The following is a 27,370-nucleotide window of genomic DNA, read 5'->3' as shown; positions in this document are numbered from 1 at the left end:
GACCGGCACAGAGCAAACCTTCCGTGTTCCCGCTGGAGCCAGGCGGGCTCTCCCTCCCCGCGGGCCGTTCCCCCCGCCACGGAGAGCTCGGAGCGCGCTCCGCCGGCGCTGCCCCGTTCCCGGGGCTCGCAGCCGCCCGGCCGGAGCTGTTGCCGCGCGGCCCCGGTGCCGCGGGCCGGTGAGACTCTTACACTGAAGCGGGCGGGCGGGCCCATGATGTACATGATGTAATGCTGCCGCACTGCCCGGAGCGGCCGCCGCCGTTGGCCGAGGCGCGGAGTCCCCGCCCGGGCGCTCCGCCCGCCGCTCCCCCGGCGGGCCATAAAAGCCCCGAGGCAGAGGCAGGGCAGCTTCCCCGGCCCCTCCGCCGCTCGGGTGAGCCGGGCACGGGGGAGCCCCGCAGGTGCGGAGGCGGCTCGGGGACGCCGCGAGGGCTCCTCGGCCACCTGTGGAGCCGCTCCCGCCTCCGCCGGGCGGCTCCGGGGAGCGCTCGGGGACGGGGCCGCTCTCGCCGGCCCTGGGGCAGCCGGAGCGAACCGGGGAGAGCCCGAGCGGAGCCGGAGCGGCCGCGGATCAGCACCACGGACAGCGCCCGGCGGGGCCGCACCGGGAACCGGCACCGCGGGCAGGACTCTCCCGGGACATCTCCGCCCACCGGAGGCACCGAGGCGGCGCTGGATGCTCGCCGGGCCGGGTGAGTGCAGCCCCGAGGGGGCTCTGCGGGAGAGCGGCAAAGGGAGCGGCACAGCCCGGTCACCTGCCCGCAGGTACCGGACACGGATGCCCCGGTCCCGTCCCCATCCAGCCCCGGTCCCGTCCCCATCCAGCCCTGCCCGACACCGACCCAGGGCCCGCGGCCGCTCGGGATGGGAGCCAAGGGCCGGCTGAGGTGGGAAGGGATGGAGGCGGTTTCAAACATCCCCAGGTAAGAGACACTCACAGCCTCGGGTAGGGCTGGGAATGGAAACGTTTGGGAGCGCGGTGTGATTGCGTGAATCCAAACGTAACCCGCACTTCACGTCTGCTCAGCATCAAAGCTTTATTCTGGAAAACCCAACGCTCTCGTTTTGAAAATGTGTCTGACTGGTAGTTCATGTGTAAAGTTTAAAATTAAAATTCCCTAGTTTGTAGGAGAAACAGGACATTTCACCAAGGTACTGTTGGGAGATGATGCTTCATGAAGAGTTAATTGAAATTATTTTTCCTCCGTGACTGATTCTATCTGGCTACTCAAAATCTGCCTTGCAGTAGTGGCACACTTTGGGTCCATTGACAGATTGTGTTATTTTTGAAGTGCTCGATGGCTAAATCATAGAGGATTTTTTCCCAAAATGCTTGCCTCCAGAGAAAAGAAATTTAAAATTGAGTGTGATCAAATTTTAAATAGTGGTTGGTTTTTGTTTTTAATTTTGACAAAACTAAAACAACAAAGTATTTATCTCTGTCTCACACTGAAATAAAACATTATTTTCTCTTTAGATTATTAAACCAATGATCTAATCTAGAAAATAAAAAAGATAAAATGTTCAAGTGTTTGAGCACTTTGGAAATTAAACATTTCACAGAGCTATTGCCAGCTGAAGTGATTTGCTGCATTTGTTTTATGTCCATTTTTGGAAGCTGGGATATTCCCTGAATGAATCCCTGTTCATTAGAAATTCTCCCCCAGCTCTACTAAATGTGTATTTAAACACTTTGCTGAACAGAGGCTCAAGGTGATTGAATCCAGGCTCAGCCTGGCCACATCTGTCCTTACACTTGTATTTTTCCTGAGTGATGTTGGCCTCTCAGAGGAAAGGAAAGCTGTTCTCCATTTTAAGAAAACTCCTATTTTTTTACCTCAGAATTAAATATTTCTGGGGAAAAAAGAAGAAAAACACTTGAAAAGAAAATTATTTCCTTTCAGGCCTTGATTATCCACATAACCTTTAGACATATTTTATAGACATTGAACAAAGTAAGGGTGGGAATGTTTCCCTGGGGAACTGGAGTGGAGAGATATCTTTGTTATCTCTCTGTAAATCTCCTAACATCTCCCAACAGCTGCTGAGGTTCAGTCTGGGCACTGCCTTCTCTCTGCCAACACCAATATCAGGCTTTTCTCCTTGAAATACAGCTGTAAAATAAGGGGGAAAAAATCCTATATTCTTCACCTCCTGCCCCAAAAAGCCATGCAGAAGAAGCCAGAAAATGATATTGTACCAAATACCTATTCCTGCTTTTATGGTTTATCTCCACATTCTGGGAAATTACCTAATCAGATTTCATATTTAATATAAAAAATAGTAGGACAGGTGATATCATACCCTCAAAGCCAACTAAATTTTGTATTGTGCAGTCTTGCTTAATCAAAGTTTTATTTCCATTTGTTCAGGGCGTATTTTGTCACTATTTTTTTTTTACTGGCAATTTTCTGTAGATCTCATAGATGGATCCAACCCAGAGGTCTCTGAAGAACAGGGGACTCAGGGTAAGGTCTGAACTTAATTCAATTTAATTCCTGACCCTTTAAGTATTCTTCAAAATGAGTAAACTGGAAATGAATCTGGCAGGAGGGTTCCATGTCACCTGCTGGAAGCAAATATTTGAAGTTTTGCTAGAAATAAACACCCTCCAGATTTTTATTGTTTAAAATTCAATAGAAATAAAGCCTGTCAAAGACAGGATCCTTTTTTTCTTGGCCTCCCCCCTCCCAGCACACAGCCAATGTTCCAGGCTCCTGGCTCTGTGTGCCTTGCACAAATATTTGTCTGTGTGTCGCTGCCACTCCACTGCAATCATGGCATCTGGTAGTGGCTGGGAGACTGGGAGGTGCTTGGGAATCCCAGCAGGAAAAAGAGAGTGGATTTCAGCCACGAGATCCGCCACAGCTTCTGAGCCTGGATAATAAACAGGGTGAGGTTGTGGTGCCTTTGGCAGGGATGTGCTCTGCCCCAGGGTTCACCTGCAGCCTCTCTCAAACGCTGCACTGGGGACACAGCACCTGCCCCACCAAACCCACCCCACCCCTGCAGGCTTCACAGTCCCTGGCCAGAGTGGCATCTCGGGGGACTCTGAGCAAATCCTTTGCTCATTCTGCTCACCCACATCACAGAATCACAGAATGGTTTGGGTTGGAAGGGACTTTAAAGCTCCTTGGGACATGGAAATTTTATTTCGTGTGTGCTTAGCACTTAAAGATTCTGATTCTGGAGCTCTGGCTCAGGAAAGGCAAAGAGAAGCTCTTCCATGGCACAGCCAGTCTGTGGCTCTGCAGGTGAACACATGGACCTGCAGCAAACCCTGGCCTTAGGAAGAGAACTTTGCCTTTTGATTGATTTTCATTTGGAGACTCAGAATTTTTCATAAACCTACAGTAACTCACACAACGTCAGGCCCCACTTCAGGAGAATACAAATGCACAAACTTCAGCACTGAACTCCCTCGGGAATCAAACTAAAGTCAAGCACTTGGCTGCACTGAGGATTAAAGGATGTTTCCATAATGTTATGCAAAGATCTCTTTATCCTGTGTTACTTAAGGCTGTACATTCTTCCCAAGTCATGTTCAGAAGCACAACTCCCTCCCCTGTGATTTTCCAAAGCATTTTACTGTTTTCAGGTGCTCAGCATGACATATTCCAATTAATCCTGATTTTCAGGGACTTCTAAGCACCTGCCTCTTGTAATCGGTCCCTTTCAGAGTGTCTCAAACACAAATATAAGGTGTCCAAAATTGCTAAATTCTTTTGAAAATCCAGAGCCATGATGAACAGTCCACCTACAAGATTCCAGCCCAGGTGAAAATTGCATGGATTCAGGCCCCCCAAACTCAGAGGCAATAGTCAATACCTGCTCCTGTGGGATGACAATGCACCCTGCCATTAGAGCAAAGTTTCTCTTAGAAAGGAGAAAATTGCACCATTCCCAGTGAGAACAAGTGCAAATCTTTTCAGTTCAGCTCACAAAATTATTAATGTTGTGGTCTGTAATTCTGGCTAATCAAATATTCCATTGCTCTGTGCTGCCAGTCGATTGTTCATGGAGAAATCAATGCCACAAAGAGATGGAAAACTTATCCTGAGTTGCTCTCCTCAGACAAGGAGTCCCCATCTGGGGGAAGAAAGCTTCAGCAAAGAGCAGGGCTCTGCAGGCTCACACCTTGCATGGATCAGGAGCAATGGGAATTTTTCAGGAGCAAGGAGAGCAAAGGCCAGTTCAGACAAACCCTTTCCCAAGTGGGAATGTTTGAAGAGTTTTCAGTTGCTCCAGTGAGTTGTTTAGATGTGCTCAGAGATAATCTGTAGCCTGAAAGCAGAGGGGACAGAGGGGACAGGAGGACAGTGAGGGGCTGAATGCAGATCCCAGCAGAGCTGTGCCCTTGCACAGTGCCTGGCTCTGTGACAGCTGCTGGGGACAGGACAGGACAGACTGACTCCCACTCTGGCTCAGCTGGGAAAAGGAGGCTGCAGCTCTGCTTTGACCAGCTCTCCTCAGCCCTGCCTGAGGCACAGCAAGAGATGAGACACAAGCTAAGAAAAGGCAATGCTTTGACTGATTTTTGCAACCCTCATCAGAAACCTAAAGCTGTTCCTAAATGAGGCGCCTCAAATCCCTTGTCCATAAAGACAGACCTAGTGATCCCCATTTTCAGGGTACCAGAAAACCAAATTCAGTGATATCTGTGAAGCTCTGGTGATCTGAGAGCAAATGGAACCAGAGAACAGAAAAAGGTGATTATCCTGTCAGGTTTGGCCTGGGAGGAAGATTATCCATCTATCTTGCCAGACCTATTTATCGTCTGATTTTCTCCTGGCTTAGCTTTTATCACCTTTCTAATCCTCCCCATCTAATTCAGACAACATTTTATCTCAGCAGTTCTCAGCCAGCGCTGACGACGGCGGGCTCAGAGCTCTGGGCAGGTTCTGTGTGACCTCAGGAGGGGCTGCACAGGTGGGTGGAACATTAATTGCCAGCTAATGAGTTCACAACTTTCAAATAGAAATGAGCTGGTGTATTTTTCTAGGAGAGCAGTGTTATATCTCTCTGCTGGTCTGTCAATGAGGGAATGGGTTTGGAAGAACTTTTCCAGAATTTTTAAAGAATGGACTAATTCCATGTAACACACAAATCTAAATATGTGTGTGTGTGTGTCTACCTATACCTGTTGTACTGTGTGTATTTAAGTGGATGTGATGTATGAAATTGGTTTCTGGGATGGGAAGTACTGGGATGCATCATTTGAATCAAGCAGGACTCAAAGATAAATTTGAGGCAGATGATGTTTTTTGAGTATTGCTCATGGTTTGAACCCACTCAGAGAAAACAATGAAATTCCAGGGCTCAAGACCCAAATCCCAGTGAGATGGAGGTTTCTGTGGATACCACAGCCCTTTGCCTTTCCCTTTTCATCCCAAATCAACAGGCGCTTTCCTCACCTTGCTGCTGGTGAACGCATTAGGGGCTAAACTTTATCATGTCTGCAGCAGTTCCTGGAATAGCTGCAAGCTGAGCACTTGGTTAGGGACGGCCAGGAGAGATGATTACCTTCAGGCAGTCTCCATGGAACATGCCAGGGTTCCTACAGGCACAGCCTAATGTGGGACTTAGGATGCTGAACAGACTCCCATTACAGGGCCAGCCATCTCCACACTTCACTCGGAGAGAGCTCCTCGTTAACATGCACACCAGTGGCTCCAGAACACAGCAGCCCAGTCGGGGCTCATTAAGGGCAAAATCATTCCAAGGGACATTGTTTCAGAAAGGAAAGAATTTAATTTCTCTCAGGGCTGGGGTTGAGTTGCAAAGAGCCTGGGGATTTTGCTCAGGGTTGTGTTGGAGAGTGGAGCTTGAGGCTGTGCTGGGGTTACCTTGAGAGGGACCCACAGCATCTGCCCCAGAGGGACCCTGGCTCACATCAGGGGCACATTAAAATAAATCTTTGTTAAAAAGGTGACTTAAAAGCCTGTGTGTCCTCTGGGATGGGAATTGCTCAGGGATGAGGCTCTGTCTGTGTGCCTGGTTCTGCTCTGTCCCTGCCCCAACCCGCAAAGCTTTTGAGACCAGGAGGCGCAGTTGTGATGAGGAAATCTCAGTCCACTTTTATCAGCAGGTGTTAAAATCCCCTAAGAATTATCATTAATAGATCCAAATGAGTCACTGCACAGCTGAAATGTCCACTTTCTCCTGTTGACCATGGAACAATGCACTGGAACACGCAAGATGTCCAATGCTTTAGTAATACACTGCAAATAAACATCTAATTATCAGGGCTGGGAGGGGAAGGCCTAAAAAGCAACAAGGATGAAGCCATTTGTCATCTCAGTTTGATTTCCTGCACAGAGTCCTGCATGAAGTGTGCTGGTAGCTCTCCTCTCCCACGTGTGCCACTGCTCCTTGGGAATAACTCTGATGCCTGCTCGTTCAAAGCTCAGCTCTATTTTAAAAATCTACTCCTTCTGAAAGGGCTGTCTTTAAAAAAAAAAAAAAAAAAAAAACAAAAAATTGTACAGGAAAAAGGACAAAATTGCTTCTCAACAAAGGGGCTTATCAACAGCCTGTCAATAATGTGCCAAAGGCCAGAACCTGCCTTTCAAAGAGGCTCTGAAGCCTCTAGGTGTACTTTGAGAGCAATTAAGGGATGTAAGCAACATGATTATTATCTCATGGGTGACATTTCCATCGGCTCTTTGGGAAAAACGAGAGATGGGCTTGAGATGGCTGTGATCAATGTTCACCCCAGTCCTGCAGAAATGGCAGGAAAACATGTGGGAGATGGGCCTGGAAATCAAAATGCAGGAAATCTTCCTGCCAAGGAAAGGAAGGGTGGGAGGAAGGGGTGATGAGGGCAGAAGGATTTTAAATCATAGAAGCTGAAAGAATGAGTTACATGGGAAGGAGAGGACCTGAGAAACGTGAGTGGGAACCTGTGATTTCCTTTGCCCATCTCAGGCCAGCTCCTCCACCTCTTCACTTCTCAGGGCACAGCTCCATCCTGAGCCTGAGGAAAGAGGAACAGAACATTGCCAGGGACTGAGGGATCCCTCAGGGCTCCCAGGTGTCATGGTCACTCTGCTCTTTCTGCAGAGTTACTGCACTTTGAGCCATTGAGTTTGGGGATGAGCTCAGCCCTGGCACAGAAGCCAAGCAGAGGCTCAGATGTTGCACACACCCAGCTGTTCTGGAGCTAGGCAAAGTGCTTCATGGAAAACACATCTGCAAGATTTCCCAAGTTTTGCTGAATTTCTTGTTTAGGAAAACAAACTTAATTGCAGCAGAACAAATTGTTGCTTAATTTGCTATTAAAAAAATCTTCTTTCTACATTTCATTTTATGAAAAAAAAAAATTAGAAATGTTAATGTTGAGTGAAAGAAACGATTTTTTCAATGTTTGGAAATCTCCCTTGTCCCAAAAGATGCTGTTATATTCCCAGCTCCTCTCTGCATGTATCATCTCAGAGGAGCACAAATCCAAATTTCTGTGTGCATCCCCACAAATGTGCACTCACACCCTGGGCAAACAACTCCAGGCAGTCCTGACAGGCATAAGCTGCTCTGCATTCTGCAGCAGTGCCTTTTGAAGAGGATCTTAATAATAAAAATAATGTTCTGTTACTAGTTAAACACTGGGAATAATTCCTCCATCACAGGCAGGAATGAAGCCCCGTTCCCTGGGAGGAATCCCCAGGGTCCCAGCAGGATGCATTAACAGCACGTCTCTCCAGTGAGCCGTGATGGGAACAGCACGGAGCAAAAAAAAAAAGGTAAAGTGCTTAAAAACAACTTGTATTTTTAGAGCCCAGTCTCCCACAGAAATCTTCCGAGATGCTGAGCTCTCCACTTCTGATTTGCAAGGAATAATAGTTTGGAAGCCCAGCTGAGACTCCTGGGCTGTAAATTTTCTGTAATGTTTTTCTCCAGACCCATTTGCTGTCCTGCTAATTAATCCAGGTAATGGCTGGGTTGTTTTTTTGTTTTTTTTTTTTTTTTCCCCTTCAGCAGCAGTTTTCCTTTTTGTTAACACGAACAGAGAAGCGGAGGAGCGATCTCTCGGAGGATCCTGGCTGGCAGCAGCATCACCATCTGACTGAAGAGAGAACTCAGCCACACGCATAATCCTGGGGAAAATTCATCTCCACCCTCCCGCAGACCCCGGTGAGAGCCCTTGAAGTGGTAATTAAAGTCTATTGAGTGGCAACTGCACCTGTTTAGAGAGGAGAGTGCGGGTAAGAGGTGCACAAAGGGAGATGAGCAGCGCGCAGAGAGGAGCTGCTGGAGGTGGGGAGGAGGAGAAGTGGAAAGAAGGGGGAAAAGGTGTTTGTTGAAGTCGATCCGATCAGTTGTGCATTTCCATCCTGCCCTAGATTTGCTCCCGGGATGGGAATCTGCAGCTCTGCAGGGTCTGTGAGGGCTCACAGCAGGCCCAGCTCACTGGCTCTGCTCAGCAGCCCCCAGCCCTGGGATGTGCCAGCTCTTGTCCCTCTGGCTGTAAGAAGGGGATCTAGGTGCAGGCTCCAGGGAAATTCTCATTCTGACACCCATGGCTTGATGACAGAACTGCTGGCTGCTGCTGTCACAACCCCAGTGTGACCTCAGATGGCAGCAAGCAGGGTTCCAGGCTGTCTGGGATGATGAGGCTCTAAAACTTAAGTCGAAGACCTCTGCAAAAGCTTTTTATTGTAGGGGTAAATAATCACCCCTACATTCTACAGAGTGTAGAGATGAGGCTCTAAAACTTAAATCAAAGACCCCTGCAGAAGCTTTTTGTTGTAGGAGTAAATAATCACCCCTTACACTCTCCACAGGCACTACTGGTACCCTTGGCTCCCCTTACCCAACCCCAAATCCATTGGTTTAGGTGGCACTAGAGCAGCAATGTGGGCTTTGTCCCTTGTCACTGCGATTCCCTGTGTGCCCAGAATGAGCTGGGCTGAACCAGGATTCCTGGGGTGAGGACAGGAGGGGCCGGGGGTTCATCCTGGGAGCGCCCCGAGGCTGAGCTGAGCAAACGAGTCAGGCAGAAGGATTCCACCGGTGCTGGCAAATCCTTCTCTCTCACTGGACTCGATGGCAGCCAGTCCCCTGTGAATCCCTGACCTTCACACTCCACAGGCTGCCTGGGATGGCTCACAGAAACCACAGGAGGTTTCCTCCTGTTCCTGACTGTCAGAGCACACGGCAACTCTGGTGTGAATGTTGCTGCATCTGCTTTGGACAAGTCCTGTCAGCAGCACCTCCTCAGCTTCCCAAAGCTGTGCCAGGACATGCTTCGGGGTGAGAATGAGGATAGGGAAGAACTTGCACTCAGAGAGTCACAGAATCCCAAATGGTTTGGGCTGGAAGGACCACAAAGCCCACCCAGTGCCACTGCTGCCATGGCCAGGGACACCTTCCACCATCCCAGGTAGCTCCAAGCCCCGTCCAGTCCCACTGACTGTTCCAGGTGGGGTTTGACATTAGTTGGGTGTCTGATCCAGCCATTGTGCTGCAGTTTGTGGAGACAGACGGACATCCCTGGACAGCAGGAAAACCTGCCAGTCAAGTCCTGTCCCAGGGTGAGAGGAATTGCTGTGCCAGCTGGGCAGGGAGGCTGCATGACAACACTGAAAGCCCCAGTGCCATAGAATCCTCCCTGAAATACCCTCCTTGCCTCCTAAACTCCAGTGCTGTGCATGAACCAGCTGTCTGGGTGGAAGGGCACCATGTGATAACTCGCCTTGTTTCTGCCTTTTGACTCCCAAACACTCCTCTCTCATTTCTCCCTTTTAGCCCTTCTGTCCCTCAGCCCTTTTCTCTCTCCACCTTCCCTCTGATTGCCGAGCAGCTTTTTGACTTTTCCATCAATAAGTCTAAAGAGCATTTGAACCGCTCTGGTCCCCCTTCTCTCCTCCCTCCAGTTCCAAATCAGGCAAGCTCATCGATCAGAGGAGCTCAGGAAATATCTGCTGTTTTGTTGTCAGGCTGATAATAACATTGCAGTTGTGAATGGGCTGCTGCAGGCCTGATCATGGACACCTGCAGGGTTTGTTTAATTGCATTTAATGACAAATCCTATACAGAGGAGCATTGCCAGAGAGATTTATTATCCACCAAAGAGGCAAAGCACAACAGCTCAAAATATAATTTGCACTGAGCATTTTTCCCCCTGCCTCTCTTTAAAGCACGGTAATAAATGACAAATCGGGTAAAGTGGGAGACACGGGGCTGGGGAGGAGGTGGAGGGCAGAGGACAGAGATTGAAACCAAAGGAAATAACAGCAATAAGGCCACATTGTTCTCTCTGCCCTCCCTGTGGTCTGGTGTGCAGGAAATTCTGTTTGTTTAATTTACAGCCTGGAAGTGCAGCTGGGGATCTCTCTGTGATGAGCCTGCTCGGAGATAGCTGCAGGCCAAGAGTCCCCACTCTTTCCAGACAGGCTTTTTCCCGTGGTCTGGAGCTAAGTTTAGCTCCCATCCTTAGAAATAATTCCCAAGGAGCCTCCCAGTGTCAGGGAGAGGGGTGAGATCCAGCTGCCACCAGGACAAGGAGCCACATCCCTGAAATCTCTGGGACAAACAGGAGTGGCAGATCCCTCCTGACAAACACCACACAGAGAAATACAGCCCCACTGAGACACTCCAGACAGAAACCTCACATGCCTCTGAGCCTGCAATTTATGTCTCCTACTGAACACCTACCTCACTCTGAACAGGGATGGCTGGGTGTGAAACCAAGAGAGGAGCTCTTGCTCACATCTCTGTCTTGATTTTTACCTGACTGTCTGGCAGTGATTTGTGGTAAATCCCTTTGTGGAGCTGTGTCCCAGAACAAGGACTGAAAAGTGTCCTGGTCACCTGGACTTCCAGTCCAGCTCAGCACTTCCCAAACTGTCTTCTCTCTCAAACTCATTCTTCTTTACAATTCATTCTCTCTTCCAGTTATCTTGGGCTGAAGACTGAATTGTCCTGAGTTTCTATTTCTAAATATTGTCTCACTCCCCAGATGTTTTCACTGCATACTCACTACTGTTCCACTTGATATTCAGATTAGAATCACAGAATATCCTGAGTTGTAAGGGACTCGCAAGGATCATCCAAGTGCAGCTCCTGGTTAAATTTTACCCAGGAGGTTTGGGGTGACAGCAGTTCTGTACAGAACACATCCCCCTGTGTTCAGCAGCTGGCTCAGTCCTTACACAAACAGGGTGTTGGGTGACACCTGGACCCGTGTTTATCTGATTTCCTGGACAATGGCAGTATCACTAATGCTCCCTGTTAAATAAGACCACCTGGACATCTGCTGGTATCAGCCCCAGCTATCACAAACACTCCTGCTACCTAGGCCAGCACAAAGGGCTGTTATCTCGGGGCAGCACAAATCCCCAGACTGAAACACCCATCTGGAGTTAGAATAAAGTGTCCATAGAAAGCACATATGTTATAAAAACGAGAGGGAGGGATGGGACTGCTCCCCATGAGCTCCCACAGGGCACAGCCCCTGCCAGCAGAGCAAACCCAAACCCTCTCCTGCTGCTGCACCCTCCTCATCCTCCCATGGAAGGAGCAGCCAAGGCTGCTGAGGAATTGTTTTATTTCTTTCCCTTTCCCCCCATCTGCTTACAAAAGTACCCAAAAACAGCTGGGTGAGGATGGGAAGAGGCTGTTCCCTGCCTGATTTCAGTGGCTGGGGTGAGCACAGCTCTGCTGGACAAGGAATGAAGTCAGATCCTTTCCCTGGGTGTGAGCCAGCGCTGTCTCTCCACACCTCATCCACCTGAGGGATTCACAGAGAAAACCTGGGCAGTGAAAGAAAAGCTGGACCTGAACCAAAGATTGCTCATCAACAAATCCAGAGAAAGGGAACAGCAAAAGGGGTTTGTTTTCCTTGCTGAAATCAGCCCCTCAGTGGGATTCCAGGAATCTCTGCACTATCATTATCTTTCCCTTTGCAGAGTCCTTTTCTCCAGTGTTCCCCAGCACACATTGCATTTGCTTATTGTAGTCAGACTCAAATTCAGGTGGGAGACAGTTGTCAGAGCACTCCTGGAGAAGTTTATCCCAGGGTGAGGCAGAGGAGCCCCTGCTGAGCCCTGGTGTCCCTGTAGGGTCTCTGGAGCGAGGAAATGGAGCAGAAACTCATGGGAACAGCACAAATTGGAGAGATGATTACAGGCAGCTTTGATGTGGGCTCAGGAGGAACGCTGCGAAGAGCAGCACCCGCCCCTGGAGGAGTGACAGGAGCAAGGATTGCAGGATGAGAAGAACTGAGGAAGGATGCTGGGAGAAGACGTCCCTGAGGAGGAATGGCTGCTCTCCTGGCCTGGCTCTGTGTGGAAGACTAGTGATTTTGTTGTTGTGTTTGTAAAGGTGACAACAAATCATAGCCTGCCATACAGCCCAGGCTGCCACGGCCCAGGTGTGCACGTGTTTTGGGCTGCTGGAGCTCCTGTCCTGTGAGCTGATTCTGCTCCTCATGGAGTCCAAATGTCCCCCAATTCCTCCTTTGGCCCCATTTATATCCTGTGGTCATCCCTGGGGTCAGTTGGGTCAGTCCCAGGCACCCCCAGCCCCTCCTCAGCATGGCTGGACAAGGATAGGAAAGGCTTTGGCTCTGGGTGAGCTCAGCAAGAACAAAAACATCTCTGAGTTATCAGCACAAACCCAAACACAGCCCCAGAGCAGCCACTGAGAAGGAAATTCACTCTGCCCCAGCTGAAAGCAGCACAGGAGCCAAGGAACCCCCCAAAACACACCAGAGCAGGGTCAGGGCACCCAGACACTGCTGGGCCTTCAGTGCCTGGCAGGGCTTGTTTGGAGAGCTGAGCCCTTTGCTTCCAGCAGGGCCTTAAAATATAAAAAGAACAAATTTCCAACACCACTCAGAGCCTCCATTCTCAAAGGTATTTAGGTGTGAAAATGAAACTCTTGAATCCTGCCGAGGCCAGTGGTAAAAGCACTGAAATATCTTTAATAATTTGGGTTGTTCGTGCTGTCGAGCACTTTTCTCTTTTTCCTTTTTATTTCTTTAACTCCCCTGGCTCAGCATTGTCCACATCACTGGTACTGTGGCAGGTGTGATTTAGGAATCACAGAATGGTTTGGGTTGGAAGGACCTTAAAGCTCTCCCAGTGCCACCCTGCCATGGCAGGGACACCTTTCCCTATCCCAGGCTGCTCCAAGCCCTGATGTCCAACCTGGACATTCCAGGGATGCAGGGGCAGCCAGAAATCTGCTGCCAGAAGAGTTTTAAACCTGTACAAATCGCTGTCATTTGATAGTGCCTGAAAGGAAAGATGCAGGTTTCATAAACCACAAGGACTCTCTCTCCCCCTGTTTTTTACTTCCCCACTGCCAGATTAAATCCACACCAAATGTCGAGGGCAGCAGTGCAGCCATTAGCGCTGCAATGGCCGGCCTGGCGTCTGATGCAAATGAAACTTTGATTTAGTGTTCCCCCAGAAGCCTCCCCAGCGTGTTCATCCTGGGCAGGCTGATCAAAATGCCCCCTCGCAGGTACCTGCAGCCTTGTGCCCCACAGAAGCACAGAAAATAATGTCATCAGAGCCCTGCTGATGGAGGCAGTTACAGGACAAAGGCCCTGCAGCAAGGTGGGGATTGGGTCATCGTTCCTGCTAATGTCAGGGTGCCATTTCTGCCTATTTTTAGAATTGTTCCCTTTGTACAGCAAATTGCTTAACTATAGAGACAATCTGGTGTTCACCGGCTCTGGGAGCAGGGACCCATCTCTCCTGCCTTCGGGAAATCACACAAACTGCTGAAAGCTGGAGATGGATAAAACCTGGGTACACGGGAACCTCAATTTACACTGAAAAACCTGAGGAGCTGCTGCAGCCCTGACTGAGCACAAAGGAAATTTCTGCAGGTTTCTAAATTATCCACTCTCTGCTTCAGAAGGAACTCGGGGATTCAATAAATCACTATGGGCTCTGCTCCTAAATGATTTTGATGCTTTTAGAACTCTTAGCACAGCTCCAAACTTCTCCACATTTTGAGGGAGGAGATGGATCAGGAATTCTGGAGCCTTTCACACTGAGGATGTTCCAAACCATCCATCCCAGCCCTTTGTTTTTCTCCACATTGTACCCCGTGGTTGCCCCAGACACCTCAGCACGGATTGAAGCTCTTGGGCCTCAAAGCCCAGCAAACACGAGCTGTAAATTCTGAGTTTGCAGCCTAAATAAGCCAGGCAGGCAGAGAACAGTTATTATTCCTGTGTTATTGGCAGGGAATTGAGACACAGGAAGATTAAATGACTGGCCCAAGGTCACCAAAGGAGCCTTCTGTAAAGGTGAGGGCTCATCCTGGATTTCTGAAGTCTCTGCCCAGTACTTCAGCCATCCATTCACTTGCTCTTTAAGTACCCTGTCATTATTTCTGTGAAGGAAATTATGCTCCTCCTGCAGCAGCCAGCACCGTGTAATTCTGCTTGTCTGAAAGGGAATATGAAATGGCAGTTTCACAAAAAATTAACCCTCCTGCCACGCAGCCTGGCAGCCCTGTCACAACGTCTCATTTTTTATCTGCTCTTCCTCCCGTGGGGATTTAACTCCCCTCTCATTCCCAGAACTCTGGCTGGGGCTTTTTCTGTGTTATCCCAAAAACCCTACACGGGTGTCCCCCGTGGGGTCTGCAGGAGGGATGTGGGGGCTCAGAGCCCCTCGTTCCTGCCCCAGCTGTGGGGATTCACCCAATTCCTGAGCTGGGGAGGATCCCGGCAGCTCCAGGGAGGAGCAGCAGCAGCTGGAGCTCAGCTGGAACACCTGGGAGCAGGTACAGGTCCCTGGCAGCCTCAGGGGATGGCACAGGTCAAGGGGAGCAGCCTCATGTCCCTGGCAGCCTCAGGGGATGGCACAGATCACCTGGGAGCAGGTACAGGTCCCTGGCAGCCTCAGGGGATGGCACAGGTCACAGGGGAGCAGCCACAGGGCCTGGAGGGGCTCCAGGAGAGCTGGAGACAGACTTGGGACAAAGGACAGAGGGACAGCACACAGGGAATGCCTTTCCAGGGACAGAGGGCAGGGCTGGGTGGGATTTTGGGAAGGAATTCCTGGCTGGCAGGGTGGGCAGGCCCTGGCACAGCTGGGGCTGCCCTGGATCCCTGGCAGTGCCCAAGGCCAGGCTTGGAGCCCTGGTCTATAAAAGGTTTGGGGTGAGTTCCTGAGGCTCCAGCACGTTCCACACCCAGGGATCTGCAGGGAGAGGCAGCTGTGCCACTTCTCCTCCTGCTCTTTATTCCCTCATTACCGAGAAATCTCTTATTAATGGCAAACCCATTCCCATCAGCTGCACTTTACCCCACGACGTCTCTGAGCCCACCCAGAGCTGGGTTTGGGACCTAAAAACCTGCGTGGTGTTCTGGTGAATTCCTAATGGATTCTGTGGAGGGGAAATTAATAGGAAGCTTTGGTTAATAGATACTTCAGATAAAAGAGCGAGTGCATCTGGTCACCATGGCAACACGAGAGCCGGCGGGGAGAGGAAATGTCACCGTGTCTGTGCCTTGACCTGCAGCACAAACAGCCTGGCAGCTGGGGGTGGCACTGCCTGTGCTCACGGGGGACAGGGACGCTCCCAGGCTGGGCATTCACAGCCCAGGAGTGCCCTGACACACCACATGCGTTCGCACGGAACTCGTGGGGCTTTTCCTGGGTGCAAACACGATGGACTCGTGCCCAGAGTTGTGTTTCCACGGCCCTGAGGGGAGAGGTTGGACTTTTCCAAGCTGGAGGGTTCCTGGTTCCTCCTGCCCTTGCTCAGCACAGACACCCTGCAGGTGTTCAAGGCACCTTTGCCCCTTTTCTTCTCAAACACAAAGTCGCTGTGCCACAGAATTCCAGGAAGTTTCGGGATGGAGGCACCTCAAAGCCCACCCAGTGCCACCCCAGCCATGGCAGGGACACCTCCCACTGTCCCAGGTGCTCCCAGCCCAATGTCCAGCCTGGCTTGGGCACTGCCAGGGATCCAGGGGCAGCCACAGCTGCTCTGGGAATCCCATCCCAGCCTCCCAGGGAACAATCCCCGGGCACAGACCTGCAGTGGGAATTGTGCCACGGACACTCTGCTCCAGGAGCAGCTGCTGCTGCTGCTCCCGGGGACTTGCAGAAGCTGCTGGAGTGAAAATTGGGCTCCTGCTGCCTGTTATGCAAAAGCAGTTTCTTAGCAACAAAAGTGATATTCTGTGTGAAGGCAACAGGCATCAGTGGGATAATCCACTGTAATTCCAGACAAGACCTAAAACGGGTGGATGGACTGAATAATAATAATCATGACAGACAGAATAATAATAATGGAAATAATGAGACTAAGCTTATTTCCCTGGGTAGGAAAAAACCAGCTATAAATAAAATACAATGGGAGAAACCCTGTGCCAGTTCTCTGTATAAAGATTAGGGACACCTAAACTCAATTTATGCCCTAAAAATAGACTCTGGTGAGTAAAGCTTTGCTCATATAAGCTGAGCTATTTATTGCTTGAGTGATTTCCCTCACTCTGGGCAGGTATTGTCGCTCAGGGATGGAGTGAGCTGGACCTAATGCCCCGTGGGGGAAATTGGAGCGACTAAATCTGTGTTCGCTGGTGGAGACGAGGCTTTGCCACTTCCAAGGCAGGAAACTCGTACTTTAAAATGCACCACCAGAGCGGTGCAGGGCCGCAGACTGGCCTGCGTCATCCATGTGGCTCCGTTACAGCTCAGGACATTATGGCTTCATAAAACCTGCAATTAAACCACGTCACATTAATGCTGTGCAGCCGCTGTGTTTTGAAGTGCCATAACATCAAGGGATTTAAGAGAAATAAAACCGCTATGAAAGCAGCACACGCTGGGAGTCTCAAACACACGGGAACAGCGCCTGGGCCGCGCGGGGCGCGCTGGGAAGTGTAGTCCTGGCTCTGGTACAATCCCGTGAGCGGCGCTACCGCAGCGGGCCGAGAAAACTACGCTGCCCAGCATGCCCCGCAAGGAGAGGGTGCACAGCCTTCCCACCTCTCCTCCCGCCCGCTCTGCCTTCTGGGAAACAGAGTGCGCACGGTGCGGAGTCGGCTGAAAAGCACCTCTCCCGGGACTACAATTCCCATCATCCCCCGCGCGTCGCGCTCCGCCCCGCGCGGCGCCATTTTGTTCCGCGGCGCAGCCTGAGATGGCGGCCGGGCCCGGGCGGTGAAGGTCCCGCCGCGCTGAGGGCAGGGGGGTCCCGCCGCCCCCCGCTCGCCCCGCGCCGCGCTGGGGCTGCGCCGCCGCCGCCTGGAGGCGGCCACTGGCTCCATGGACCTGCGCACGGCCGTGTACAATGCGGCCCGCGACGGGAAGCTGAAGCTGCTGCAGAAGCTGCTGGGCAGCCGCAGCCGGGAGGAGCTGGAGGCACTGACGGCGGGGCCCGGCGGCGGGGGCGGCCCCGGGGCCGGCAGCACCCCGCTGCTGATCGCGGCCCGGCACGGGCACCTGGAGGTGGTGGAGTACCTGCTGGATCACTGCGGGGCCCGCGTGGAGGAGGGCGGCTCCGTCAGCTTCGACGGTGAGACCATCGAGGGGGCCCCGCCGCTGTGGGCGGCCTCGGCTGCGGGGCACCTGGGCGTGGTGCGGAGCCTGCTGGACCACGGCGCCTCGGTGAACCAGACCACGCTGACCAACTCCACCCCGCTGCGGGCCGCCTGCTTCGATGGGCACCTGGAGATCGTGCGGTACCTGGTGGGCGAACGCGGGGCCGACCTGGAGGTGGCCAACCGGCACGGCCACACGTGCTTGATGATTTCCTGCTACAAAGGGCACCGGGAGATCGCCCGGTACTTGCTGGAGAAAGGGGCCGACGTGAACCGGCGCAGCGTGAAGGGAAACACGGCCTTGCACGACTGCGCCGAGTCGGGCAGCCTGGAGATCCTGCAGCTGCTGCTCCGCTCCAAGGCCCGCATGGAGAAGGACGGCTATGGCATGACCCCACTGCTCGCCGCCAGTGTCACCGGCCACACCAACATCGTGGAGTACCTGATCCAGGGGGGGCTGCAGCAGGACGAGGCCGCGGGGGGCTGCGCCTCAGGTGGGAGCCATCAGAGGGGTTGCACTGAAGAGGGCTGCGAGGGCTGCGGTGCTTCGGCTTCCGGTCAGGACGAGGTCCCGAACGTGTTCTGCACTCGAGAGGCTGCCGTGGAAGCGCTGGAGCTGCTGGGTGCCACGTTTGTGGACAAGAAACGAGACCTGTTGGGAGCCCACAAGTACTGGCGCAGGGCGATGGAGCTGCGCTGCGAGGGCGGCAAGTACCTGCCTAAGCCCGAGCCCCGGCAGCTGGTGCTGGCCTACGACTACTCGCGGGAGGTGAGCTCTCTGGAGGAGCTGGAGGCCCTGATCACCGACCCCGACGAGATGCGCATGCAGGCGCTGCTGATCCGGGAGCGCATCCTGGGCCCGTCCCACCCCGACACCTCCTACTACATCCGCTACCGCGGCGCCGTCTACGCCGACTCGGGCAACTTCGAGCGCTGCATTAACCTGTGGAAGTACGCCCTGGACATGCAGCAAGGCAACCTGGAGCCCCTCAGCCCCATGACCGCCAGCAGTTTCCTTTCCTTTGCCGAGCTTTACTCCTACGTGCTCCAGGACCGTTCCAAAGGCACTTTAGCCACCCACCTGGGCTTCTCCGACCTCATCGGGGTGCTGAGCAAGGGGGTCCGGGAGGTGGAGAGGGCCCTGGTGCACGGCAAGGACCCCGTGGCCGACTCGGCGCAGTTCACCAAGACCTTGGCCATCATCCTGCACCTGGTGTTCCTGCTGGAGAAGGTGGAGTGCACCCCGGAGCAGGAGCACCAGAAGCGCCAGACCATCTACCGCCTGCTCAAGTGCAGCCCCCGCGCCAAGAACGGCTTCACCCTGCTGCACATGGCCGTGGACAAGGACACCACGACGGTGGGGCGGTACCCCGTGGGCAAATTCCCATCCCTGCACGTGGTGAACTTGCTGCTGGAGTGCGGGGCGGACCCGGACAGCCGGGACTATGACAACAACACCCCCCTGCACGTGGCCGCCCGCAACAACTGCCCGCTGATCATGAGCGCCCTGATGGAGGCCGGGGCGCACATGGACGCCACCAACGCCTTCAAGCAGACGGCCTACGAGCTGCTGGACGAGAAGCTGCTCACCAAGAGCACCATGCAGCCCTTCAACTACATCACCCTCCAGTGCCTTGCTGCTCGCGCCCTGGACAAGCACAAGATTCCCTACAAGGGGTTCATCCCCGAGGAGCTGGAAGCCTTCATTGAGCTGCACTAGGGCGTGACACGATGGTCCCCAGCCTGTCCCGCCCCGCTGAGGTTGTGCAGCTGGAGGGCTCGGGCTGGCTGTGCCAAAGTGCCCAGGGCTGTCGCTGTGCTGAGCTTTGTCCCCATCTGTCACCACCCAGCTGGCGTGTCGGGGCAGGGGAGGAGGAGGCCCCAGAGGTCATGGCTGTCCCTCGTTGTCACCTTCAGGTACCAGCTCTCTCCAGTGCACTCTGTCCACAGAGGCCACAGCCCCTGCCCTTCCCTGTGCCACCATCATGTCCTGAGGAGGATGGAAATGGAGATTCCCTGGGACCTGCTGCCTTTTCTGTTAGTGCTGGATTAACTCAATGTTCAGCTTTGGAGCAGCTACACATCCACCACGTGCTCTGGCCCTTCCCACCCCACACACCCAACAGATAGAAAGTGAGTGAGGAATGAAATTCCTCCAGTTAATCCTTTCCCCTCCCTCCTGTCAGGTTTGGGACAGCCCATGCCCAACAGCCAAGGGGCTCCTGCCCAGGGGTGGCACAGGGCTGGGTGTGCTGAGGATGGGGTTTGTCTCTCTCGGTTGGCCAAGTAGCAAATGTTGTTAAAGGCCTGAGATTTCCATGATTGTGCATAAAGCTGGGATGTTTTTTCTCTCGTAGAGCCAGGCCCTATCTATGCTGCAAGACTTCTCCAATCCTGTAAGATAGAGGAAGGTCAGTTCTGGTTATACAGTTTCATCCATAGATGTTGTAGTTTATGAATGGGGAGGAAAAAACTAAGAACAAAATCCTGATGTGGTGTTCAGGCCCTTGGCTTGTCCATTGCACACCCATTTGCTCCATTCCCAGCACGAACGTGCTTTGGCTCCAGCAGGGATTGAGCTGGAAGGGTGAATGTGGATGGTTTGGGAGCCAAAACAGCACATTTTGAGCTATTTTCAAAACTGAGTTCTTGCAAGCCCTTTAGGCCAGGAGGTGCCTGCAGTGTGGAGGTGCTTGGAGGGGGCTGTGAAAGCAAGTGAGTGTCTGTGGTGGGTTTGCACCAGGATGGGCTGAAGGAAGAAGCAAGAAATGAAAGTTGAAGGTGCCTCCTTGTCCTTCTGAGGTTTTAGTATCACGTGCTTGGGCTCTGTTATTGCCCCATTCTGAAATCTCATGCAGTGGGTTCTTAGCAGCTGGTTTGGGCTTTTGAGTATTTTTCTTTTTTTTTTCCTTTTTTTAATTTTTTTTTTGTAACTTCACTGAGGATGGTGCTACTTCCAAGGTGGAATTTGAAATCTCACCTGGCTGCTGTTTGGGCAAGCTCCTTCCTTTGATGAGGATCTGCACACACCTTGTTTTTAACTCTGTAGTCTCAGGGCAGGTTTTTTGCCCCTGTGAGCAGACCCCTCCGTGGTGGAAAACAAAGAGTTTCCAGCAGTTTGTCCTCATGCAGGCGGTGATGGGCAGCCTGTGGCTCCTTCCCTGGCCCTGAGCAGGGTGGGAAGCACAGCTGAGAGGGGGAGCAGCTGCCTGGAGCTCCGGGAAAGGCCCACCTGGGAGAGCAGACCCCTGGCCCCACCCTCGCTCTCTGTGCTCCTGAAGCTTCTCCACTTGTATTTATCAGCCTCAATAACCACGCTCTCTGCCCCTTCAAGGTATTGTAGATCTGCCAGTACATTTTGCAGTGTTAACTATAACATTTATTTATAAAGCAAGGAGGTTTAACTTGAATTGAGCTGTAAAGTGCAGAGTTAGTTTAGCTGCCTTCTATTTTTTTTTTTTTTTCCTTTTGGCTGAAACCTGAACTAAACTGCAGGAATGGGATTTGTTCCTTTGTGAGCTGATGAGCGCTCTTAACTTTAAATAATAAAACAAAAAATGGCTGCTAGAATGCAAGTGCCTTGGACTTCTTCCTGATAAGCCTCTGTATTCGGGTGTTTTCCCTCATGTTCAGTTTGTTTCCCAGGGATGGGACACTGTGGGTACAGAATTCAGGTGAGATTGGTTCATTTAATGGTTACTCATGTGAAAAACCAATCTGTGCTGCATTGGTAAACTTCCCCTGGAAAAGAGTAACAGTGACACTGAAATTACTCCTCTTCTTCTGTGTTTTGCCTTATATTTTGATGCAACTCAAACAACGTGAGAGGATCTGTGTTGATTCAGGAATTACTGCCTTACACATGTGGGGCAGTGGGCACAGCAAGCAGAAAGAGGGACACTTGATTTCCAACCCCAAATCCATCAGGGATTGTAAAAACAGAGGAATTAATGGTACTGGAGTTAGTTCCACACACAGACCTGGATCCCAAAACTGCTTGGTCTTCTCCAGGGAGGGTGGGTGGATAAAATATTTGAATTTTTGACCTGTTGTTTATTGCTCCATCCTTATTTCTTGCTGAAGGATGGTGCCCTCCTGTAAAAATGCCATTTAGGCAGTGTCTGTAGAGCCTGGGGCTGTGCTTGTCCCATCCCTCCTGTGCTGCAGGTGATGTCCAGGTGTGGGAGAGCAGCTGCCAGGTGGCCTCAGGGCAATTCCATCTGCGCCCAGAGAGGTGGGAGGGAAGGGGTTAATCCAGGCAGGAGCAGCTCTGGAACCCTCGTGGTCAGGGAGCTGGGGGACCCAGTCAGGTGCAAGAGCCCCAAGGAGGAGAAAATTCTGTGCGATGGAAAAAGCTTCACTTTTTTTTAAACACACAAATAATCTGTAATTACATAGAGGGCCCAGCAATTAAATGTTGATAGTAATTACAGGGTGGAAGAAATCACTGCATGATTTAGGGGTAATTACACTGAACAGGCCTGATTGACTGTAGGGCCAGCTCCATGTGGGCAAAACACAGAGTTGTGAGGAGCAGGGCAATGTTTCAGTGATTATTTTGTTAATTCTTGGACAGACAGGAGCTTTTCCTCGGCTGTGGTGGCTGCAGAGCCTCCTGTACCCCAGACACAGCTCTGCCTCCCCTGTGTGTGATCCAGGCACGCTGATGGGGCTGTGTGAGGTTGTTTACAAGCTGGAGCAGCTTCCAGCTGACTAATTTTGCATGATTATTTATAGTAGGAGAGAGCTGGGAAGGGAGGGCTCCCAAGGGGAGGGCTCCCAAGGGGAGGGACTGTCCTGCACCAGCGGCAGGGGACAGGAACTGCACTAACACAGCAACTCTGAATGGTGCTGTGGAGGAGAGAAACCAGGAAAATCAAAGGAAATCGAGCACTTGGAGGATGCCAGAAGCTCTGGAAGGAGTGGATGAGTTAACCCATTGTCACTGGGCCCTGCAGAGTTAAAATCCAATCTTTGAGAGCTGGAAGCCAAGAGCTGGGGGCAGCTCAGAGCCTCCTCCAAGGATTTCATAACATCTGTCTCACTTGTGTTGGCTTGGGGCTCAGAGGGCTCTGGGACCAAGGCTGCAGTGTGGAATAAACCCTGACAGGGCAGGGATGGGCTTGGATCCTCCTGGAACCTGCTGGGACAGCCAAGGAGCACCCACAGACCTGCAGGGGTACCTGCAATGGGGTCACTGCAATGGGGTCACTGGAATGGGGTCACTGCATTGGGGTGTCACCCTGCAATGGGGTCACTGCAATGGGGTGTCACCCTGCAATGGGGTCACTGCAGTGGGGTGTCACCCTGCAATGGGGTCACTGCAATGGGGTCACTGCATTGGGGGGTGACCCTGCAGTGGGGTCACTGCATTGGGGTGTCACCCTGCAATAGGGTCACTGCAGTGGGGTGTCTGTCACCCTGCAATAGGGTCACTGCAGTAGGGTCACTGCATTGGGGTGTCACCCTGCAATGGGGTCACTGCATTGGGGTCACTGCATTGGGGTGTCACCCTGCAATGGGGTCACTGCAATGGGGGGTGACCCTGCAATGGGGTCACTGCATTGGGGTGTCACCCTGCAATAGGGTCACTGCAGTAGGGTCACTGCATTGGGGTGTCACCCTGCAATGGTGTCACTGCATTGGGGTGTCACCCTGCAATGGGGTCACTGCAGTGGGGTCACTGCATTGGGGTGTCACCCTGCAATGGGGTCACTGCAGTGGGGTGTCACCCTGCAATGGGGTCACTGCATTGGGGTGTCACCCTGCAATAGGGTCACTGCATTGGGGTGTCACCCTGCAATGGGGTCACTGTATTGGGGTCACTGCATTGGGGTGCCACCCTGCAATGGGGTCACTGCATTGGGGTGTCACCCTGCAATGGGGTCACTGCAATGGGGGGTGACCCTGCAATGGGGTCACTGCAATGGGGTGTCTGTCACCCTGCAATGGGGTCACTGCAATGGGGTCACTTCCCAGTTCTGATCCCAACCACGTTAGCAGGGAGTGGCTCCTGGAGCTCTGCCCTGCTGAGCTGGCTCCGGGCTCTGCTCCGGGAGGGAACAGCCCCGTTTCCCTCTCTCGGTGGCTTTGGGGTGACCTCTGCTGACGATCAGGAAAATGGCCGTGCCTGGAGCACGGGAGGAGGAGCGAGGGCTTTGCTCCAGGTGCCCTCCTGGTGTTAAAGCTCAGTAGGTACCACCCTGGTAGATCCCTTGCTCAGATCCTGCAGAATTACCCCTTCCACTCTCCATTCCTGGATTTCTCCACCCTTCTGCATTATTCTGCTCACTGGTTTTGGTTTTTCATTCTGCTTTTTCCTTAAAGGCAGCTTCCCAAAGCATCCCTTGCAGATTGGCCCTCAAGTCATTTGGTCAGTGCCATCTCCCAGCCCCTCCAGCCAACATGCAGAATAGTTTTCCATATATCCCTGACATCCCTTTTCTAATTCTACAGGAAAGAACCAGAAGAACATAAATAAATTAATTAAAATTTATTTATAAAATCTTCAAGTAGTTCCAGACAATCAAGAAAATAATTTTCTCAGTTACTTGAAAATAAGCACAAGGAAAAACATTTTCAAGAGATCACCACATCTTTTTTCCAACAAAAATTGAAGAATTTTTTGTGCTTCAGGAAAATGGCACTCTTGATGCATGGAATAACAGCCCCAGTGCCAGCAGAATCACTGTAATCCAGGATTTGAAGTGGATTTTGTCTCTGGGTCAGAGGTTGTGCCTGGCTTGCTCCTGGCTGTGCCCTGGCCCAGGTGGGGCAGTGCCCACCTGCATCACGTTGTGGTTCCCGATCTGAACCATGCTGGCATGTTGGATGATGAGGGGTGCCTGGCCTGGTGTGAGGTTGTAGTGGCCTGGGGGCAGCTGTGCTTGGGAAGGGGGAAGACCCCTTTGAGCAGGAGGGGGGTCCATGGGGGCAGGGGGACACCAGGGTTGGGCTGATGGCCCTGCTGGCCACGGTGGCCGTGGTGCTGCTGGAGGCACCCAGGGAGGAGAGCCCAGGCTCAGGGCAGCCAGGTTCTGCTGGGCTTGGTGCTGTTCCCAACGTGCCTGGAGCTTCCTCCTCTGCTGCTGCTCCCACATGGCTTTCTCTCTCTGCTGCTGCTCCCACATGGCTTTCTTCTCCCTCTGCAGCTGCTCCCACATGGCTCTCTTCTCCCTGATCCTCTCGGGGTTGAACGTGTTCTGCACTTTCCTGGGGAAGAGAGGAGAGCTCTCCTCCAGGGTGACGAGCGCACTGAGCATCATGGGGATCTGGCTGCGCTCCAGGGCGTTTGCCTTGGGTAGAAATGGGATGACTGAGTCCAGCTTGGAGGGGTCCAGGATGGACTGCATCAGAGCAGTGTCTGTCTGGAACAGGCACAGCTTGCAGGCAAAGTTCTTGGTCAGCAGGAGGATGATGAAGGCAGAGTTCTCCAAGGCGTCCTGGAAGCAGCTCATGTGGCTGCGCCCGGCGATGAAGAAATCCCCACTGGCTGTGGCACCCTCGGGCACCCCCATGCTCTCCAGCAGGTCCTTGACCTCGTGGGCCACAAGCTCATCTTCACTGGCGTGCAGGACAACAAATGAGACGAACTTGGCACCATCTGGCTCTGCTGGATCCGTGGCTGGGGGAGCAGGAGGCCTGGCTGCAGAGGGGGAGGAAGGCAGGGGAGGGGGATATGATAGTTTGGAGGGAGATTCCTGAAGAGGAGGAAGAGTTGAGGAGAAGGGATAAGTAGGAGGAGGAAGGGAAGGGGTTGAAATAGAAGCAGAGTTACAGGGAATGCCTGGTGGAATGTAGGAGTCCTGGATGGACACGAGGGCAGGGGCAGTATCCACTGCAGCCCTTGAGTCAGGGACATCAGCAGGTAATTGCTTTTCATGCTGCTTTTCCCTCGGTGCGTGGGGCTCTGTCACTGTGCTGGACACGTCACTGCTTTGGGCAGGCTCCGAGGGCAGCGGTGTCTCAGGAACAGAGAGAGGGCTGGGGTGACAGGGACTGACCTGCAGCACCTTCTCTGGCTGGGGCTCTTGAGCAGCAGTGCCCTGCCCAGGAGGGGCAGAGCTGGGTGTGCTGGCCCAGCTGGATTCCTGTGGGTCGTGGCTCTCTGTGTCCCCATTGGGGTGTCCAGCACGGCTGGGCCAGGGGACACACTCGGGGACAGAGGGCTGGGTGTGAAAAGCAACTGTTGGTGATGCACTGATCTCCAGACGGCTGGACAGGGAGGAGCTCCCCACAGAGCACAGGGTCCGTGGGCCTGAAAGGTCTGAGCTGCCTCTGATCTCCACTGGGGAGCTCCTCACCATGCAGTGGGAGCTGGCTGTGTGGGGAAATGCTGCGTCCTCGTGGGATCTCAGTGTCCCAAACCTGTCCCCTGAGCCCTCGTTGTCCTGTTCCTTGGGTGGGATGTTGTTGAGTGTCCCCCGCTGGGTGTCCTTGCTGGCCTGGCAGGCTTTGTCCCTGGCCTCAGGACTGCACAGCTGTTCCTGTGCCAGCACTGTGTACACCTGTGCCAGCAGTGCCACAGCACCCGCATCCAGCTGGGGAGGCTGCACATCCTCTCCGTTTTCCTGCACTCCTGCAGTGCCCAGTTTGATCTGCTGGACGTACTGGGCTGCCCGGTTATCCCTCAAGGCATCCAGACAAATTCTTGCATCCGTTTCTTGGCCCAGAGTGAGCAGGACCATGGCTTGCAGTAACTTGCTGCAGGGCCCAGGTACCAGGTACTTCAGTTTGAGTTTGAGGCTCAGCAGTTTCTCTGCAGGGGCCTGGGACAGGATGTTGAACACGTCCTCGAAGCTGGGCTGCACCTCAGCGCTCTGTGCCATCTCAGCAGCTGCTGGCCCAGAGCACGGACTGGAGCAGGGATGGGAAAAGCATCTTCTGGCAGAGGGTTGGCAGTGCCCCACTCACACTCCTGGTGCCACACAAACCTTCAGTGCCCGGGGTCTCCCAGTGCTGGCAGCCTGTGAGGAGAGCAGAGGACAGCGTTCAGAGGGGTGCTGTGGGCACTGGGGATGCTCTGGAGCTGCCAGGCTCTCTCTCACACCTCCCAAATGTTTCTGCATCTGTTCCATGCCTGCAGCTGTGCCACTGCTCTGTGCATTATCCCAACTCTGTGATTAAGCAAAGAGAGCACATTCTTTGCATTCATTTCACATTAATTACAACTGGTTTAAGATAATTGATGAAATAATGCTATATTTAGGTGAATCCAAATGTCTCCTTCAGGCAGCTGCTTCCAGGGGGTCTTGCAGGCTCCTTGTGATGGCAGTCGAGGAATGAAACCGGTGTAGAGGAAACCCTTGCCAGCCAATAACCTGTGTTACCAGGGAAGATTCATAGGAAAAAATTCCTGCCCAATATCCCACCCAGCCCTGCCCTCTGCAGTGGGAGCCATTCCCCGTGTCCTGTCCCTCCATCCCTTGTCCCCAGTCCCTCTCCAGCTCTCCTGGAGCCCCTTCAGGCCCTGCCAGGGGCTCTGAGCTCCCGCTGGAGCTGCTCCTGTCCAGGTGAGCACCCCCAGCTCTCCCAGCCCTGCTCCAGAGGGGCTCCAGCCTTGGAGCAGCTCCAGGGCCTCCTCTGGACTCTGTCCCCGCAGCTCCACGTCCTGCTTTCATTGGGAGACTTCCCCATCCACAGGTGATCCCGGAGCCCCTGCACTCACCCCAGGCCTCTGATGGGATTTTAATTAAACAGGAGTGTCTGGAGGGGAGGAGTGGGGTCCCCACACTGCTCCGGGCGCTGCCTGAGCCTGCTGCAGAATATTTCCCTATTTAAAGGCAGCTCCAGCAAACGCCCCGAAATAACTCTCATCTAGAGAGAAAACTTTCCGATTTCAGTTTTGTTTTCT

The 27,370-nt window shown here is 52.8% G+C and overlaps 2 protein-coding genes and 1 long non-coding RNA gene across 6 annotated transcripts; 2 read left to right on the top strand and 1 right to left on the bottom strand.

Annotated features, from left to right (window-relative positions):
• The first annotated feature begins 374 nt into the window (after positions 1-374).
• On the top strand, positions 375-16,921 carry LOC131093771 (uncharacterized). 4 transcript variants are annotated; one of them, XR_009115613.1, is made up of 6 exons: positions 375-694; positions 2,420-2,470; positions 4,857-4,931; positions 7,628-7,741; positions 8,008-8,132; positions 15,392-15,822. It is a non-coding gene; the product is annotated as an uncharacterized LOC131093771 (long non-coding RNA). The 4 variants fall into 4 exon arrangements; XR_009115612.1 differs by lacking the exon at positions 15,392-15,822 and adding an exon at positions 16,476-16,921 and having other exon boundaries at positions 376-694; XR_009115614.1 differs by lacking the exon at positions 15,392-15,822 and having other exon boundaries at positions 377-694; positions 4,854-4,931; positions 8,008-8,414.
• A 279-nt stretch (positions 16,922-17,200) lies between these two features.
• FEM1A (fem-1 homolog A) lies at positions 17,201-21,087 on the top strand. Its single transcript, XM_058041050.1, has one exon. It carries the CDS (start codon positions 17,243-17,245, stop codon positions 19,235-19,237), a length of 1,995 nt encoding a protein of 664 aa, XP_057897033.1. The 5' UTR covers positions 17,201-17,242; the 3' UTR covers positions 19,238-21,087.
• A 3,155-nt stretch (positions 21,088-24,242) lies between these two features.
• TICAM1 (TIR domain containing adaptor molecule 1) lies at positions 24,243-26,369 on the bottom strand. Its single transcript, XM_058041062.1, has one exon. The coding sequence runs from the start codon at positions 26,343-26,345 to the stop codon at positions 24,243-24,245; it is 2,103 nt and encodes a 700-aa protein (XP_057897045.1). The 5' UTR covers positions 26,346-26,369.
• Positions 26,370-27,370: the final 1,001 nt, after the last annotated feature.

Source organism: Melospiza georgiana, chromosome 26 (genome assembly GCF_028018845.1).
Source record: "Melospiza georgiana isolate bMelGeo1 chromosome 26, bMelGeo1.pri, whole genome shotgun sequence".
In the NCBI taxonomy this organism is placed as follows: Eukaryota; Metazoa; Chordata; class Aves; order Passeriformes; family Passerellidae; genus Melospiza; species Melospiza georgiana.
Note: the sequence above shows the minus strand (reverse complement) of the source record. Positions and strands in the feature narration are given on the sequence as shown.

Bases quoted from the DNA above. Each gene is read 5' to 3' on its own strand.
- FEM1A (XM_058041050.1), top strand. From the start codon at position 17,243: ATGGACCTGCGCACGGCCGTGTACAATGCGGCCCGCGACGGGAAGCTG.
- TICAM1 (XM_058041062.1), bottom strand. From the start codon at position 26,345: ATGGCACAGAGCGCTGAGGTGCAGCCCAGCTTCGAGGACGTGTTCAAC.